Source organism: Berghia stephanieae, chromosome 3 (genome assembly GCF_034508935.2).
Source record: "Berghia stephanieae isolate SIO BIC M18660-M18661 chromosome 3, UCSD_Bste_1.3, whole genome shotgun sequence".
In the NCBI taxonomy this organism is placed as follows: domain Eukaryota; kingdom Metazoa; phylum Mollusca; class Gastropoda; order Nudibranchia; family Aeolidiidae; genus Berghia; species Berghia stephanieae.
Window position 1 is genome coordinate 71,683,805 of NC_088362.1, and position 17,500 is coordinate 71,701,304.

At 36.0% G+C, this 17,500-nt stretch overlaps 2 protein-coding genes across 2 annotated transcripts in view; one reads left to right on the plus strand and one right to left on the minus strand.

Moving 5' to 3' along the window:
- LOC144968382 (molluscan insulin-related peptide 1-like) overlaps nucleotides 1-13,683 on the minus strand; it is a 57,405-nt gene extending 43,722 nt beyond the window's left edge. Inside the window, exon 1 of the mRNA XM_078906670.1 lies at nucleotides 13,323-13,683. Coding sequence (XP_078762796.1) covers nucleotides 13,323-13,364 — 42 coding nt within the window. The 5' untranslated portion in view covers nucleotides 13,365-13,683. The remainder of the gene's footprint in view (nucleotides 1-13,322) is intronic.
- LOC144968381 (insulin-like) overlaps nucleotides 3,328-17,500 on the plus strand; it is a 39,822-nt gene continuing 25,649 nt past the window's right edge. Inside the window, exon 1 of the mRNA XM_078906669.1 lies at nucleotides 3,328-4,084. The gene's annotated coding sequence lies outside the window, so the exon portion shown is untranslated. The remainder of the gene's footprint in view (nucleotides 4,085-17,500) is intronic.

Below are 17,500 nucleotides of genomic sequence, written 5' to 3' on the forward strand. Positions count from 1 at the left end.
GCGACAATTTTACATTTCAGTATCTGCTTCATCAAATTGGCAGCGTGGTTCAACGGTACGGTCTACCCGAAATGTACCGAGTTCGATCACCCGCCGCTACGCTGTGTGGCCTTGAGCAAGTCACCTCGCCCTAGCTCAATTTGCGGCGATGTACTGCGCCTGACGCCTGGGTTATTCCATTCTTCCCTTGAACATACCCTAGAGAAATATTTCCTCTACGGGATGAATAAAAAAGGGGAATTTTATTTTTATCTATTTATTCCGACAACCTATCATTTCTTGAGCATATGAGCATTTATCGAGTGCAATATCGCCTAAACGTGCACAAAGCGCTTTACAAGGACTCTATAGCTAACAGCAACACTCTTCACATTAAGGACGAAACATGACGCCTGTTAGGCGATATTACATTTTACTCTGATAGAGACAACACTGTTAACGGTCAATTCCCAATTTACACCTAAGTATGGTGAACTGAATGTATTAAAGAGGACTCGACTAAACGCCTTTGTGAGCTGGGCTCGAACTCTGCACCTCTGGTCCAAAGGCCAGAAAACCACACATCAACGTGACTTATAACAACAGTATTGGAGGTCCACGTTTACTTTAGTTAATTTGAAACTGCTTGGTCAGACTGCCGCAGGCAGTGGTTGAAACCATTGCCGTCGATTGTTGTAAGATAGTCGAGTAGCGTTACAAGTTGACATTTCCGATAGAAGATACGTACCGGTAACTGAATGGTGTTGTCAGAGCCGAGCTAGTCTTTGGCGTCTATCCGTTACAGTCGGGGTGAGTATTACGAAACCGTACCAATCGACCAGATATGAGAGAAAAAAAATCCCGGATCTAGCCTCTTACATCACAATCGTCGTCGTGTGCTGAATCTGTTAACGATATACAGCATGAGCATCGGTACCACCGATCTTTGAACAACCTGCGAATCTGACAAGCCTGTCGTTTTTAAAAATTTACAACGATTGGATTTATGTTACTGTGTCCAGTCTTGACTATCCCGCCCATGAATATTTGGCCGTTGTCGGTTTTTTTTTTTGTCGGGTTGAATCTTAATTTAAGATTAAAGCTGTCAACTCATGCTTTGAATTATCGTTAAGCTTTAGAAGACGGTCATCTCACCACCTTGATGAATATATTAGTCAGGCATGGCTTGGTACGTAAAAATAAAAGCCAAGCTATGTTCTAGTTACATTTGAAATAAACAAAGTATATCTCGTCTCATAAACAAAATAACTATCAATATAATCGGCCGATAGAAAAAAAAGTTGTCTAAAAAAGCTAAAATAAACAAAAGCAATTTTTAAAATCAAATTTATTCGTAAAACAGTTGGTTTTCAACCAATTTTTATGAAATCAAAGCAGTGTTCTCATTTTGTCAAACTGATTTCAGCAATCTGACTTTCAAATTCCTCACAATTATAATTTTTTATTTTTAGATTTTAGCGATTAGGCGTACCTACTCAAAAAGTTGTTACAATATAACAGTAGCGTAAGACCTCGACGGCTGTTTAGGACGACGGATTAGAGAGCCTGTGATTGGTCGAAGACTTTGGGACACTTGACTTACAATTCTACAAGAATAGACAGTGGCAATGGATCAAAGAGGGTAACATTTGTATTTACTAAACATTTTCCTCGGTGCTAAATAATACAAAATGATTATTTCGCATCAGAAAAAATAACTCTGAAGTTCCTATCTCTTTATTGCAATAAAAAATACCACCAATGACAAAATAAGCCCACAAGTAAGGGATTTATAAAATTCATAATAATTTTTAAAGCTTACAATACCTGTCATCAAAGTGATTTTTCGTCACCAAAGTCGTAATTATTGTCCTAGTTTGACCAAACAAAGTGCAATGTCAATTATTTCCACCCGCTAATAAAACAGGATCAAATCGCAATTTCTACAACATATTTTATTTTTGTCGGCAAATTGATAAAAGTCAAAGCACAATTATTACTAACCGTTTTCATCTTCTCAAGTGGATGGCAGGTTCCATTTTCGTTCTGAATTGTCATGGCGAGAGAAAGGAAAAGAGAATTTGATCACGTGATCTAAAATTCGCGTCCATCACACCCGACAATCGAAATTAACTCGTTATTGTCTCAGTTGCTCGTTGCACTGAGGTATTGTTCATTCATGAGTCAGATTTACTCCCTTTATCTTTATCTCCAAGAATAAATCAACTCCCCCAAAAATCGGCCCTCTTCGAGTCAAGACAGGATTTTTGCTGTTTTGTCTGATATGTTCCAAACAAGCCTTTTCATCCCTCAGCAGTGCATATTCCCTATTTTATCACTTTCTATCTCTTTATGAAAATATACGATTATTAACTATCACCTGTGGTCCCAGCGATCTTTCCTGTTTTGCAAAGACTTTTAGATTGCGTCTGTAAATTGGACAACGAGTATGATCCCGGGTTATTACATTTGTTATCGACATATCGACTAAGTGGTAAAGGTACTTAGTTTTTTCCCCTCTGGCCATACTTTTAGAACCCATGGGTGATTTCCGTTGGCGTCAGGCGTTTATTTCGTGAATTAATTATACTATTTCATGGAATACCTAGATAGCATTTTAAGATGCTGAACTGAAGGGTGTAATTTCTTTGAAATTATATGTGTATACTCATATGTGTGTACGTGTGTGTGTGTGTGTGTGTGTGTGTGTAAAAGAAAGAAGTAGAAAAGCAATTCTTTGAAGGAACGGTGTTTTTGACTCGGAGACTTACTGAATAAGCCCCCCCCCCCCCCCCCCCCGCTATTCTTCCATTTCATTATCGATAGGAAAGAAGCCCTCTACGACTGTTTTATAATTAAAGGAATATGGCTATATAACTCAGATAGTAAAGCGGAATCCTGGGGGTGATAATTTCTGAGATGCTTAAGTCACCGGTTCCACGATTCCACTTAGATCGCTTATTTCTGATGTTGTTTTTCGGAGCGGGGAGAGGGCAGTTGGCACAGCGGTATTGCATTTTCTGTGCACCAAGAGGTACCTATTTCGATTCCCCACCACGCTGTATGGCCCTGATGAAGCCACCTCTCTTTAGCTTACTTTGTGTATCTGCAACGAGGCTAGCGCCTTTGTTATCGTCGTCTACTTACTTTTGGGATAGAACCTAAAGAAAGAAAAATAATCTCCTGGGTTTGAAGAAAAGAATTAAAGGAATATTATATAACATACATACTATCCCTCACTGTAGATACTGCGTCAGTAATATTGTCTGAGCGGTCAGCGTGACATCATTCCAGAATGGTCTTAATAACAACATTATATATAATATATATTGCGCTTGCGATATTGATGGCGATGCGGCGGCACAGAGGCCGGCTTAGCACTGTTACCTGGCGTCTGCGATACTTAACCATTCCAGAAGTTATCAAGATATTTCATTTCACGAGAAGGTGACTGGTTGGTAGCGAATGTTCTGTCTAGAAATTATTATCGGAAGGGGAAATAGTGAGTGAGAGAGAGAGAGAGAGAGAAAGAAAGTGACCTGGCGGAACGGAGTTCGGAGTTCGCATGCAAGCCAAAGTTTACATTATAGCATACTTTCGCTTAAACATAAATTTACTGATCTAAAGTTAGATCAAGAACATTTTTGAGGAGAGTAGGCAAAATTTGAAGGAAAGTTGCACGAACGACCCATTTGGAAGACTTACCTCTAAAAAAGAAAGTTCGTTTTCTTAGCAGTTGGATGTATTTTTATTTGAAAAGAAAAAAAGTGAAAGTTTATCGCTTTGAACAAGGTTGGTGTTTTAGTGAATAATAAATAAAAGGAATTCTGAAATATTTTACAGCTTGCTATAAACAGTTCTGACCAAAATAAAAAAAACAACAATAAAACAAAAACAAAACAAAACAAAGGACAATAAATAGATATAAACAAAAAAGAACGGTACGGACTTCTTTTTCGCATTTCAACGGTTTCTTGGGCACAAAGGACTTACTCGACTGAACCATAAATAGTGACCTGGTTCAAAACAGGAATAGAGGGCAACTTCCCGCTCAATTGAATATCGTCAGCACATTTGGGTGATATTTATTCTGTTCTTAACCAAGGTAAGTTATAAATGCTTTAAAAGTTTTAGTTTATGATCTACTTGTATAAGTATTATATAATTCAAAGGCGTTTTAATGTATTAGATTAATTGATATTTTCTTTAAAATAAACAAGGTTGTGGAAAATTTTTCCGTACGTACAGTCCATAACAAATTTGTCTAATTTTTGCAAACGAGCACAGCATCCTCGCAAATCTAAAATTCCTAAAACTATTTTTATACGAATATCTTGCAAAAGTTTTTTTTTTTTTAAATTAAGGGTAATTCTGTCACCCGTTGACTCACGTGATTATTTAGAAAATCTGCTGGGACATAATGATCGGTCCTTTATTTGACGTCGGGAATCGCCATTTCGCCACTCTGTTACCAGACTGATTTGCGCACATCTAGAGAATTTATTACCTGACCGATTTCGATTGTTGATGGCTCAAAAGATTCGTCTCGATCTATGTTAATAACCACAATACGATAAATATGATAATAAAAATAGACGAGTGCCTGTTCGTAAAAGCCTTTATTTCCCCGTAAATATTGCGAGCTCTCCACTAGTATATTAATAGAAATAGAGATACAAATTCATCTAAACATAGCATTGCAGAGGTTTTACTGCGCGTTTCATAATGCTTTCATAACTGATTAATTTATTTCAAGTCACGAGAAAGGGGAAGTATATACTAGATACATGTAAATATAGGACAAATATATCACGGTTTCACTGTCCAATTCGCAAAGCAACAACTGCTTGGATGAAAGAGACCATATATATTCTTTCTTTTTTTTGGACACAAACCTGAGACTTTAGGCTAACGTCTGCTCCTTAAGGCAAAGAGTAAATACAATATATACGTTGAAATTACGAAGTTCACAATCTTTGTTCGTATGTGGAAGTTGAACTTTAATGTTCCCACAATCTTTGTGTACATGTAAAAGATAAATATTAGTGATCACACAATTATATTTGTGCTTATGAGAAAGTTGAATAGCATTGATCTCACACTTTTACTCTCCGCACAATGAGCGACGATGACATTAATATAAAATAGCTCCCAGTTTCACTTGTGTTTTACTATACCCAGGATAAATAATCTTTTTAAAGTGTGTTTTACAAGTAAATAATGCATTTTCATTTGTTTAAATGGCCCACCGCTCAAAACCAGTATGTATTATGTCATGTGAAGACTGGGAAATCCTAAACGTTAACAACATTGTAGCAACTCAAAGGGAACTAGGGCTACTTGACTTGCTTCAGATCACAAAGTACGGCGGGGAGACGAACTCGGAATATTCTGGGTGCCAGGCGAAGACCATAATATACCGCTCCCCCCCCCCCCCCCCCCCCCCCCCCCCTACCGGCCCCAAATTACTGATGAAATTAACAATATTGTGCATATTTATTGTTGTCGGTCACAGCAAAACATAAGTTAAATACATGCTAAAAATAGGATTTAGATGTACCCCGCCGATACGAAATTGTGTCATATGTCAGGATGATGCCCATGCAAAAATGGACAAAAAAAAAAACCCTGAGACTTCTCGTTAATGTCTGCTCCTTAAGGAGGAGGATACATACAATTTCTTTCATTGCACACATTAAAAAAAAATCTTATCAATTTGACTTAATATTAACTTTCTAACATCCGCTTCATCATGTCACTACAGCATTTTTAAACCATGGGCCGTATGTTTGGAAATAATAAAGTGTGTGTCAATTTTATACAGACATCTAAGCTGAATGGTGTCGTATACTGCTGCTAGCAATACATGTCGTATTTGTACATATTTTTCAACTTTACGTTCACTTTCCAGCATGAGCTTTACACTACGTGTACTTATTTGCAGTTCTAATGTCCCAAATTGTTTTGGACGTATTGTTGTACTGGAAATATTCTCAAACCAACAAAAATATTGCCCATTACAACAATGTTAAACTTATGTGGGGATAAGACAGATAAAGAAAAGTGAAAATAACATTAAAATGATAAGAAAAGATTTTTGTAATGAAAGAAATTGTATTTATTCTCCATTGTAACTAATAGACATTACTTACTCCCAAAGTGTCATTAATTCATCCCGATGTACTACCGCTTGAGAAAGTGGGTCACATGTTCAGAATTGATAAAATTTGTTTTCGTTTTTAGGCTTTAGTGAGGCTTTAGTGAGAAGATGAATATGATGTGTCGAGTTACATGCAATACATATTGATATTAAAACTATTGTGGCGCGCCGTAAAAGACAACATAAACCCGGGGTCAAGTCGGTGTGACATTTTAATCTAAAAAGTTAGAAGGCTTTCCTTCAATTTAGTATGGATATATTGATGAAAAAAGACGTCCTTTTTCATAATACTACAGTTGAAATAATCTAGCACAGACTTAAGCTTCAAAAATCGGTTCGATGCTTTTTTTGAGGGGCCGTCTTTTAAGGGATCGCCTCTCAATAAAATAGCACTCGTGGAAGTGGCGTTGCAAAGGTACCGCGGTTCGACTCCCCGCCGAATTGTGTGGCCTTGAGCAGGGCGCCCCTATACCTCAATTTGAGAGGTTGTACTGCGGTTAGCGCCTGGATTATTTTTGTCTTTGCTCGGAATAGACCCAAAATGCAAATTTTTCCCTTGAGGATGAATAATGGGAATTTTGATTTTTTTTAAAGACACCAATGAGCATTATATAGACATGAAGATAAGGCTATTTATGATGGTAAGGGCTTGTAATCATAGATCATTTAACCAATTCACTGGCATATTCTCGAACGACAAGAATTTTAAAATTTGGCCATAAAATCGTTCTTCAAACGTCGATCAATTTAAATGATCCTCATCTTGGCAAAACTCTCTAATCTCGCCAGGCCCCAGGGTTTGAGAGATTTTGCGAAGATGACTGTCAGATGGTCATTTGAATCAACCGATATTTGAAAAACGAGTTTTTTTGGCCAAATCTTTAAATACGTTTTTTTACAGAGTTAGGCAGTTAACTGGTTAAACAACCTGACAGCAATAATCTAGGCAAAAGTCTGGTGAGTAATGTGGCTCATAAATAATGCATTTTCATTTGTTTAAATGGCCCATCGCTCAAAACCAGTATGTATTATGTCAGGTGAAACGTGCGTCTAAAAATAAATTTAAAATGAAAATAAGCAAAATGTTGATATAATAATAATAATAATAATAATAATAATAATAATAATAATAATAATAATAATAATAATATAATAATAATAATAATAATAATAATAATATAATAATAATAATAATAATACCATTTCACTGCAGATGTCTGGAAAATGAAAATGGTGTAGAAATAGATCAGTTTGTGAGTAGGTATACATAGTCTTTACGCTAAAATTATCTATAAGAATGTAAACCATACCTACAGCTAAGAACAAAAGTGAAATAAATAGTACAATAGAGGTTCATAATTCTTGTATATTGATTAATCCGATGCTTGCCGGGAGAAAGGAACGTTTATGTCTTTCGCTTTTGAGAACCCTGTCATTTCTAATAGATGCTCTGATGTGTTTTTCCAGGAAATGTTTCTTACAATTTTTAATTTAATATGAGCGAGATGAGCAGGTTTGGTAACCCAAATGGTTATGATCTCACTGTTTTTATGAAAAAAAAATCAAACCAACAATTAAAAAAGAGCTTTTATATAGGGCAATATCCACTAAATGTGTTCAAAGCGGTTTACAAAGGGTTAGGACCAACAGCAACATGTAACATGTAGAACGAGACATGACGCCTGTTAGGCGATATTACAGAATTTTCCACCGAAACAACGCTGTTGACGGCCAGGAACTCATTTAAAAAACAAAAAAAAAAAAACAAACAAAAAAAAAACTTGAGCTTTTATATAGCGCAATATCCACTAAACGTGCTCAATGCGCTTTTTACACCTGAGTACGGTGAGAGAATGTGAGTAAAGAGTCTTTTCCAATGACTCAACTATGCGCTGAGCGAGGCTCGAACCCAGGAACTTCTGATCCGAAGGCGAGTGTCATACTCCAAGACCACATAGCCGCAATTAATATATATTTTCCAATACAACGATATCAAACCAAGTCCATAATTACGTTCTGTTGCCAGACAATGATTTAACATTGACAGCGATTCGACATTTTTATGCAAGTTTACTGCCTCTAAATCAATACTTTTCCCCTTTGTATTTAGATTTTATACACCAATATCGCATAAATATGTGACCCATCTCTTCAAAATGTTATTATGTCGCCATTTACAAGAGACATAAAACGGAGCGTTACATCTACAATATAAAATATAAGTGAGGGTGATTTACTTTATTAAATAGAATGAGTGTCAGTTCCTGAACCACAAAGATCTGATTTTTTGTGAGGAAAGTGATTTTGGTCTTCAATTCTAGTTTTTAGTTTTAGCTCAAATCTCACCCCGATATAATACCGTTTTCAGACGATTGGTCACATATATTTCAAGATTTCATCAGAGTTTGACGGCCCACTGACTATCAGCTCATGTTTCGCTTTAGAATTTCGATCTTAGATTTACGAGGATCACTTTTGCCAACTTTTGTTACTCTCAAGTAATGTCAAAATAGTAGTCTATAATGTTGATCCACGAAGATAGATAGGTAGAATAAAAATATAAAAAATAGAATACATTAAAACAATATGGTAAAAGCAACCACAACAGATACAACAAAATCGTCGATTTCGGTTTCAGGCACTTCATCAACAAACATGTTCTACAAAATTCTATTCATTTTCTTTAAATTTGATGATGCACAAATACATTTGAATAGAAAAATAGTGGCTGTATCGTAACGGATGCGACGATTTTCCTATAGTTGCTAAGAAGAAGGGTTAAGACTGAAAAGATGATATCGAGACAGGGAACGTTGGAGCCCCATGCGTACGCAATGCCACATCGGTTAACAGCATTTGAGTATTGATGATGGTGTGCTACCTTCAAAGTTTATTAACTGTTATAGAGATTCAATGAGACGTAATCACCCAACTGAAGTTGCGAAAGTCTGTGCCCAATTTAGGTTACATTACAAATAAACAGATGAGCGAGAGGACGTTTACCAACTTGACGTGGCGTGATCTAGATACTCATCGTCTGGTAATTGTCACACTCGAAGTTTCCTCTCTCTGTATTTCAGGCTCGGGTATTTTAGACCCCCTCAGCTGTATCCATGACTATTAAATTAGTGTTAACTGAATACAGTTTATCGGAGAGGAGGAATTTGCCATATTGCGTATATAAACATTTCATACCGCCTGGCACAAAATGCAAATCGTAAAAACTTCGAGTAGGCTAATCAGTTCTAAAATCGTATCATTGAAAGTTTAGACTAGAGAACATTTTGCACGGCAAGGTTGAGAGTTGTATGTTTATTGCACCCGACATGATGCAAAATAACAATGACCTACCATTCTATTTTGTCAGAAATATGTATAAGGTAGGAGGCCCGAATTTCGACACTGGCCCTAAAGTCGACACTCTTTGATAGTCCGCTTTCAAACTTGTTTTTCACCTAAATGTATGTTTTCCTACACAAAACATTGATGTCATCTTAACCGCCGATAAATCTCCTTTCTCTTTCACCTAACTTTCTGATTAAAATACGGATGTAAAACTTTTCTTTCCATGCGTAAACTTACGGTTCACGAAATCCGTTTCAACACTCTCCATTTTGTAAAATGTTAAGGGTGGCCCTATTTCGACAGAATCCAGGAAAAGTCGATGTTTTTGAGATTGATTAAAGATAAGTATCCTTTTATTCCAGATACCTTTTCTTATCGATCTATGTCATATGTCTTGCATTTGAGTTCGAATCTAATTTTTAAAACTGAGTAAAACAATCTCCACACTGTTTAAGATAAGTGCACATCTAATGAAGGGGTGACGTCATTTCAATACACATTTTCTGGTTAAATTTAGCAATATCTGCAGAGGCCGTAGTTTAATCCCGGTTTCTATAATGTGAAAAGGACAGATAGGACACTAGTCTATCACAAACTTAATTAGTCCATAAAAAATAATTAACCACATCCATTCTCTCCATTGGGCCACATCAATTCAAAACAAAGTTTGTGATTTCAACATCAAATTCAATTTTTCACGCTGACATAAAACCGCATTCAGACAGAGGGTCATTAATGTATTTGCTTACAGTTGAATTACAAAGAATCCTGTGTAAAATTATTAACTACTGTGGCCATTCGCACGTATATAAAATGCGCGTGCGCGTGTGTATGACTGTGTGTGTGAGTGTGTGTGTGTTTGTGTGTGTGTGTAAGAGAAGAAGAAGAAGAAGAAGAAGAAGAAGAAGAAGAAGAAGAAGAAGAAGAAGAAGAAGAAGAAGAAGAAGAAGAAGAAGAAGAAGTAATACATGTACTTAAAGACAAACTGTCTCATTTTATGTCATGATTTATCATTTTGGTGAGGTAAAAATATAATAATTTGAAATAAGACTGAGAGAAAAGAGCAGTGGACCTTTTACCCAAGTTAGGATACGCCACTGCATGTGTAGAACTCGTGACGTAGGTGTCGAAATTAAGGCTCCTAGAGTGTCGAAATTACGGCCACCATCGGGAATAAAAATTACACACCTCAAAAAGTGCAATTTATTAATGGTAATAGTTGATTTTAGTTTTTGCTTGAAAGTAGTTAATCTATCTCTTAGATTTTATTGCATTATGCCGTTTTTACATGATGAGCTTTTTTGTTGTACCATGATGGATGTATGATCGTTTTAACTTGAAACTCACTTTTCAATAACTGTTAGATATCGACTTACGTAATAGACAGGATTGCAAATCATGCGGATCACGAAGCATGCGTTACCTATCATGCATTACGGATGTATCATCACATGATTATTCTCATTACACGCAAAAAAGTGTCGCTATGCTGTTGGAGGTCACAATGTTAACATTCCCTGACCCATATTTTTCTTGATAATGCAAATGACTCGAACTATGGTAGATTTGACATGAAGAGGTGTCGTGCGTAACAATAATTATTGTTTATGTATTGGCGAGCAGACTCCAAAATTTAGACGATCGATTCATTTTAAGTTTTTAAAAAAAATGTCAAACAAGATTTATTTATCTCTTCTCGTTTCCTAAAATCACAATCGCAATGTTAACATATTATGTTGAGAAAAAACAAACATCGCAGGCTTTTGCCATCTATCAAATAAAGGGGATAGAAACTAGACAGAAACTAAATGTCCAACTCTAATTACAGACATTCCATGTAGACACTTATAGTATAACATAGAGAAAATTTGCTGACTATACTTAAAGCGTCTTTCTTTCTTTCATTCTTTTCTTTTTTTTTTTGTGTGTGTGAAATATTATAGTTTACAAGCAATCTAAATTCTTTGATTGTAGGAATTTTGCTTCCGTTGGAGCACCGTGCACTGAAGAGCTACCCTAGTCTACGATCGCAAAGCTCCCCCCCCCCCTCCCAGGGTTTGTAACAGATTACACACAATAAGGCCGTTACTTTTACACAAGATTTACAATGCCAAATCTGTATGAAAAATAATTTTACATTAGAAATGTAAGAATTGATTACATGCAATCCACAATGTGACGATGATACGCTACCTTACCCTCGATACACACAATATATGTAAATGCGGTTGGGTCCCTTAATGGGCAATGCGTTTGAAATAATGCAGTTATGCGCTGAACAGACCAGGGTAAATAAGTGGATTTTTGAAAGGTTTTAGAGCCTTTTTAATACTATTCTTCATCCTCCAATCGTATTCTCCGCTTCTTTCCATCATCTTTCTCATTTTCATTATCAGTTTTAAAATAGATAAATAAATATGAACACACACACACACACATATAGCGCATTTCAACGGATTTGCCATGCTCATTACGCTTCACAATGTTTCATTTATTCCCCCAGCAGGTCATATTATTGAACCACATTTCAATCTCATTTAGTACTGGTCGCCTGCCTCGTACTAACACTCTTTTTCCGCCACTGCTTAAAACCAGGTAGTCATTCACACCTCGTCGAATGGGCCTATGTGTGCAAAGAGGAAACACTGGGGGCCAGAACCTACGCTGCCATCCATTTTGCCACAGACCACGCTTAACATTACTTGAGTTTTTTGGGGGCTTTTTTTAGGGTTTTTTTTTTTACTACACGAGACACCGAGACGCTGTACCGTACCTTCTAGCCATATAGTGATCCTTCGCCTCAAAATGGTATTAAGTCGGGATGGTTAAGATGTTGAAAGTTGAATTTATAGCCAGAAATATCAGACGTGTTGAGTTTGTATGTTTTATTTAGGAAAATGGATACCATATTTTTGGGTGCTAATGCCAACAATTTATATTATTGACCAGTTTAACATTTAATTCGGCTTTTATGGTTCGTTCCGACATAAAACCGTTTTGAGACGATGGTCACATAATATAGTCTTGTTCTCTTAGTCCTCGGTCTAATTTCATTTATTTTCTACGGATTCATTGCCTATAAATATAACGAATCGAATCAATGCTGGGAGGAAATGTATTTTGCATGTGAGCTGTGCTCTAAATAGAGCTCAAAGTGATACTGAGCTGCTAGAAGCTGTGGACTGTAAAAAGTAATAAATACAAATGAATGTAACAGCTTCGAAAATAACAAAATACCAAACACGGAATATTTCGGGTTCAACACCCTTCTTCAGCCAACACCATAATTTGGTACACGTATGTCCTCTCTCTAGAAGAAAGATTTATATTAATCATACTTTGTTAAATCTCTCCTTACCGACCACATACATGATTTTTCTAGAAATGGTTATACCTACCCAAAGCAGAACTTGACTTTTTACACTCAAATTCATTAGAAATACGCACATACTAGATATGCATATATTAGCAGCATAACAAGCGTTATAAAACAACAATTTTCCATATAATGTACAAAACAAATCTGATTAAGATACGTGTTCTTTGTTTCGTAACAAATGTGACGATTTTCCTGTAGTTGGTAAGGAGAGGGTTAATCTGTGTTATGTCAGCATGAAGTCAAAATAGCACGAATGGAGATATTGAAGAATGTTGAAAATTGTGAAAAATAAACTCTCTCATCAGTAAAAGCATCGATTTTAATTCTTATTTTAACTATGCAAGAAGCTTAAAAGCTTTAAGTTTATATCTTAATCATTAATCTCAACCCGACATAATGCTGTTTTGAGATGATAGGTCACATATACATAAGTCTTAATAGAAAAACAGTAGTCCTTACCGATGGCACTTTCCAACTCTCCTTTGAAACAGAACAGGACATTGCAAAATCGCAAGATAAAAGGCAGTATCTGGAATATACTCTAAGCTTTGAATCAAACTGTGTTTCGTAATAACATATGGTGAAGATTTCACTAAAATTTTGTTCCACTTTTTAACAGTAAAAATCAAATAACCATATCTAATAAATACGGGCGACTGTTTTTGCTTTAAGTCCTATTTTCCTCACAATTTTACCAATGAAAACTACCGCTTTCAAATGGTCCACACCACTGCCTCAGTTTGAGACACGATCACAGTGAGTTATCACATCTACGGAACCGAATTAAAAAGACCCATCCGAACTCAAAATTTCTGTTTTAGGAAGAGGGGAGATAATTTAGCGATCAATGATTTCAACAAGGCGGGACGACAGATTACTACGCGACAGACGCTCTCCGTCTTGTCTGCCAAAAATTTAGTGCCAGGCTGTTCGTGAAAGATTACGATCAATTCAGACGCACACTTTCCTGTACTTTAACGCACTACACTCTTTGCTTCGGGGATTTTCAAAGTTATAAATGTATAGACCAGATGGACAAGTGGGTATTGGTCTCGTCTTCTAACAAAGTCAAGCGACACTTAATAGTGTATGTGACTTGCTGATTAATACTGAAGGCTGACGCTGGGTCCAGGTAAGGTGACATGAGTATTATCACTCCTGGTCTTAATATCCATCTTTACTTATTTCGATATCCCTATTCATTAAAGGAGTCCCTGTGACCTAACACAAACACACACACACACACAAACACACATACACACACACACACACGCGCGCGCGCTCGAGCATGTACACACTCAAAATGAGCAAGAAAGAGAATGAAAGCTTAAATACATACACACACACACACACACAAACACACATACACACACAAGCGCGCGCGCTCGAGCATGTACACACTCAAAATGAGCAAGAAAGAGAATGAAAGCTTAAATACATACACACACACACACACACGCAAATATATGTATATATATATATATATATATATATATATGTATGTATGTATGTATATATATATACATATATATATATATATATATATATATATATATATATAATATATATATATATATATATATGTAATTATCAAATTGGATTGTAACACTATGGCACCGAAACCTCTGGACTAATCGTCACTACAGTTTGCATGATGTTTACAATTGACATGAAGATGGTCTGCGTGTATTATGAAACTGATTAGACATCGTGATGATTTTATCAAAAAATCAAAATATTTAGTCAAATCCCATCGAAAACAGACGCAATTCTATGCACGTGGGTTGTATGTCAATTATCTGGTTGACATGTATGACAATGAGGTGGGAATACTTGCATTGGATACCAGTTAGTGATTTTTTTCATTATTTTGAATACAATCAATTTCTTAAATCGATATAAACTATTTTCCGCCCTCAACATTGGGAAAGAATTATACGATAAGTGAGTGAAATATATAGAAAATTAAATGCAGAAAATATGTCTCCGTGCCGAAAAAAAAGGTTCGCGGAGAAAGACAATAGAAATTGAGTTCAATTATTATTCAACACTTGGATCATAACTTTTGGGCTGATCGACTTATCATCACGTTCATTGAACAAGCAGCTATGATTTTATATATAGTCATTTACAAAAGATATACACAGTTTGTTTACGCCAATAGTTCGATACTTGCTGGAACAATTACAATGACATATACATATTTGGAAACTAGACAAAATTAGTTTGTTTTTTGTTTTGGTTTTTGTTGGTTTTTGGGGGTTTTTTTGTGTGTGTATAATTCATTGAATGTGTGTAAACTGTTTTAAAGTCGCAAATATTTAAGTCCAGTCATCAAAAACTCGATTTTGCAAACTTGAGCACAACATTGAAATTATCAAACACGACGCACTTCAGTATTTTGTATGTTCACCATTTAAATAGATCAATGCCACAGCTCTTTGCCTCACGAATATGTGTGTGTTTGTGTGTGTATGTGTGTGTGTGTGTGTGTATGTGTTTCTGTTAGACCTGACTGACAGATTCAGCTACTCGATCACTGCTAGGTGATTTTTTGCTTATTTCTTTCTTTCACCATGAATGCCCATCATCACCATGACGATCATGGCATGTGAGTAATTTATTTCATGTCGAAATCCTCTAACAAAATGGTTTCCCAATTAGCATAAAATTACATTTTATACTGATTTAAGCACAGTTCGTTTGACAATAGTCTGCTTATAACCAATGAATCCATTAACACCTTCTGATCTTTATTTGTAAAATATACGATCAAAATTAGATATCCAGCGCTTACGTAACACCAAAATACCATGAAAAAAAAACAGTTATCATTATCCGGTATGATTGAAACATATTGGTAAAGTAATTTGATGTACACTGACAAAGACTACGGAAAAAAACAAGGGACGATACACATACCCTATAATAATAAATATCGAAGACACTTTAGCAAAAATTGGCATCTAGGCCAATCAAATACACGTGTTAGTAATTTTTTTTCTACCGTTTTTTCTCGATGTATCTTATCTCAGCCAGCGATATACGATTTGCCATAGGTCGTATTTATAATCCACATCACATAGGCTTGTTTACAAAATATCACGTTCGTTAACCTTATACTTGGCGTTATGCCACTCACCTGACCTAGGGTTAACGGTCTTCGTAAGAAATAAATATACGAAAATAATAAAGAAAATCCGCCTCCGACATTATGGTAAATTGATTAGGAAAACAGACATGTATCCATATCATGGTAAAATGCCAGTATAATAAATAGAAAGACATTCCCAAATTATGCAACGCATTCCTACAGAAAACGGTTTCTTTCCACTTTTGAGCATAATTCCCTAAAGGTTCTAGAGATAGTATGCGCTTGGCCAAGGAGCTCACAACAATGCCATCCGGAAGTATAACGGACCAACACACAAAACTTTGTGTAACCATGACCGTTTATGGTCAGGTGTATACAGTTTAGTGGGAATTACTCATTAACGCGGACGGCAAAAAACAATAGAGAAGACCTAAGTGACATCAACTTCGAACTATCTATATATTTGAATTACCGTCACAAAATGGTTTTATGACAAAGTGAAGTTAGAATTCGAGTGATAAGAAACACGAACTTTGCGTCTTTTGCAATGGGAGAAATTGTATTTATTCTCCACCATAAAGAATAGAAATTAACCCAACGTTTCATGTCTGTAGCTATTAATCCAATTTCTAACAAACGATTTATTCCAATATAATACCGCTTTGAGACGATGGGTTACAACTTGCAAGGATCGATTTTGATGACCTTCAACTTGCCAAAAAGACTCAAATCCGACATTTCTTTGGATTTTCAGATACAAGAGTTATTGTGATCGACTGACAATTTAAGTAAGTTATCTATGGATGGTCAAGCCAAAATAAAATAAAAATGTGTTTTGTCAATGTACAGAAGTAATACATACATCGTTTTGCTCCTCGTTTATCAACACGTGAGAGAAAGCGTTCAGTGATTAAAAAAAACCGTCCTAGCTTCGGGTCAAGGGCAGAGTAACCCCACGAAATCTGCGTCTGTTGGAACCCTCTCCCTAATAAAAAGTATCATGATCCAATATTATTTTTCATCTAAAAACTCTTATCACATTACGTAGGTGAATTTATATAATAGTTGAATTACAGTAAACAAATCAATAGCTTTAATAACAATGATGATTGCATATGATTAAACGCGTCTTTACACCTAATAGAACATTGTTCAATGGAACCGAAATTTATCCCGATTTCTAACAGACCTAGCCACCTGATCACCTGGGTTGACGCTAAAGGAGGGGGGGGGGGGGTGTCCTCTCCAAATGGAAATGTGTCCTAAGTTCTATTACAATGGGAGACTGGAATAAACCATAAACCGTCAGCCGCGGTGAAGTACCGTAAAATAAGTAAATAATAATGTGAAATTGAATGTAGCTTCAATTTAATTACAAAAACAGATCGAATGAACGTTTCGGGTTTCCCCATTATCAACATAACAGGATGAATGAAACACCACAGATGAATGAGATAATGTGGTAGTGGCGTAGTTAACTTAACTATTAAAGGGGAAACCCGAAACGTTCATTCGATCTGTTTTTGTAATTAAATTGAAGCTT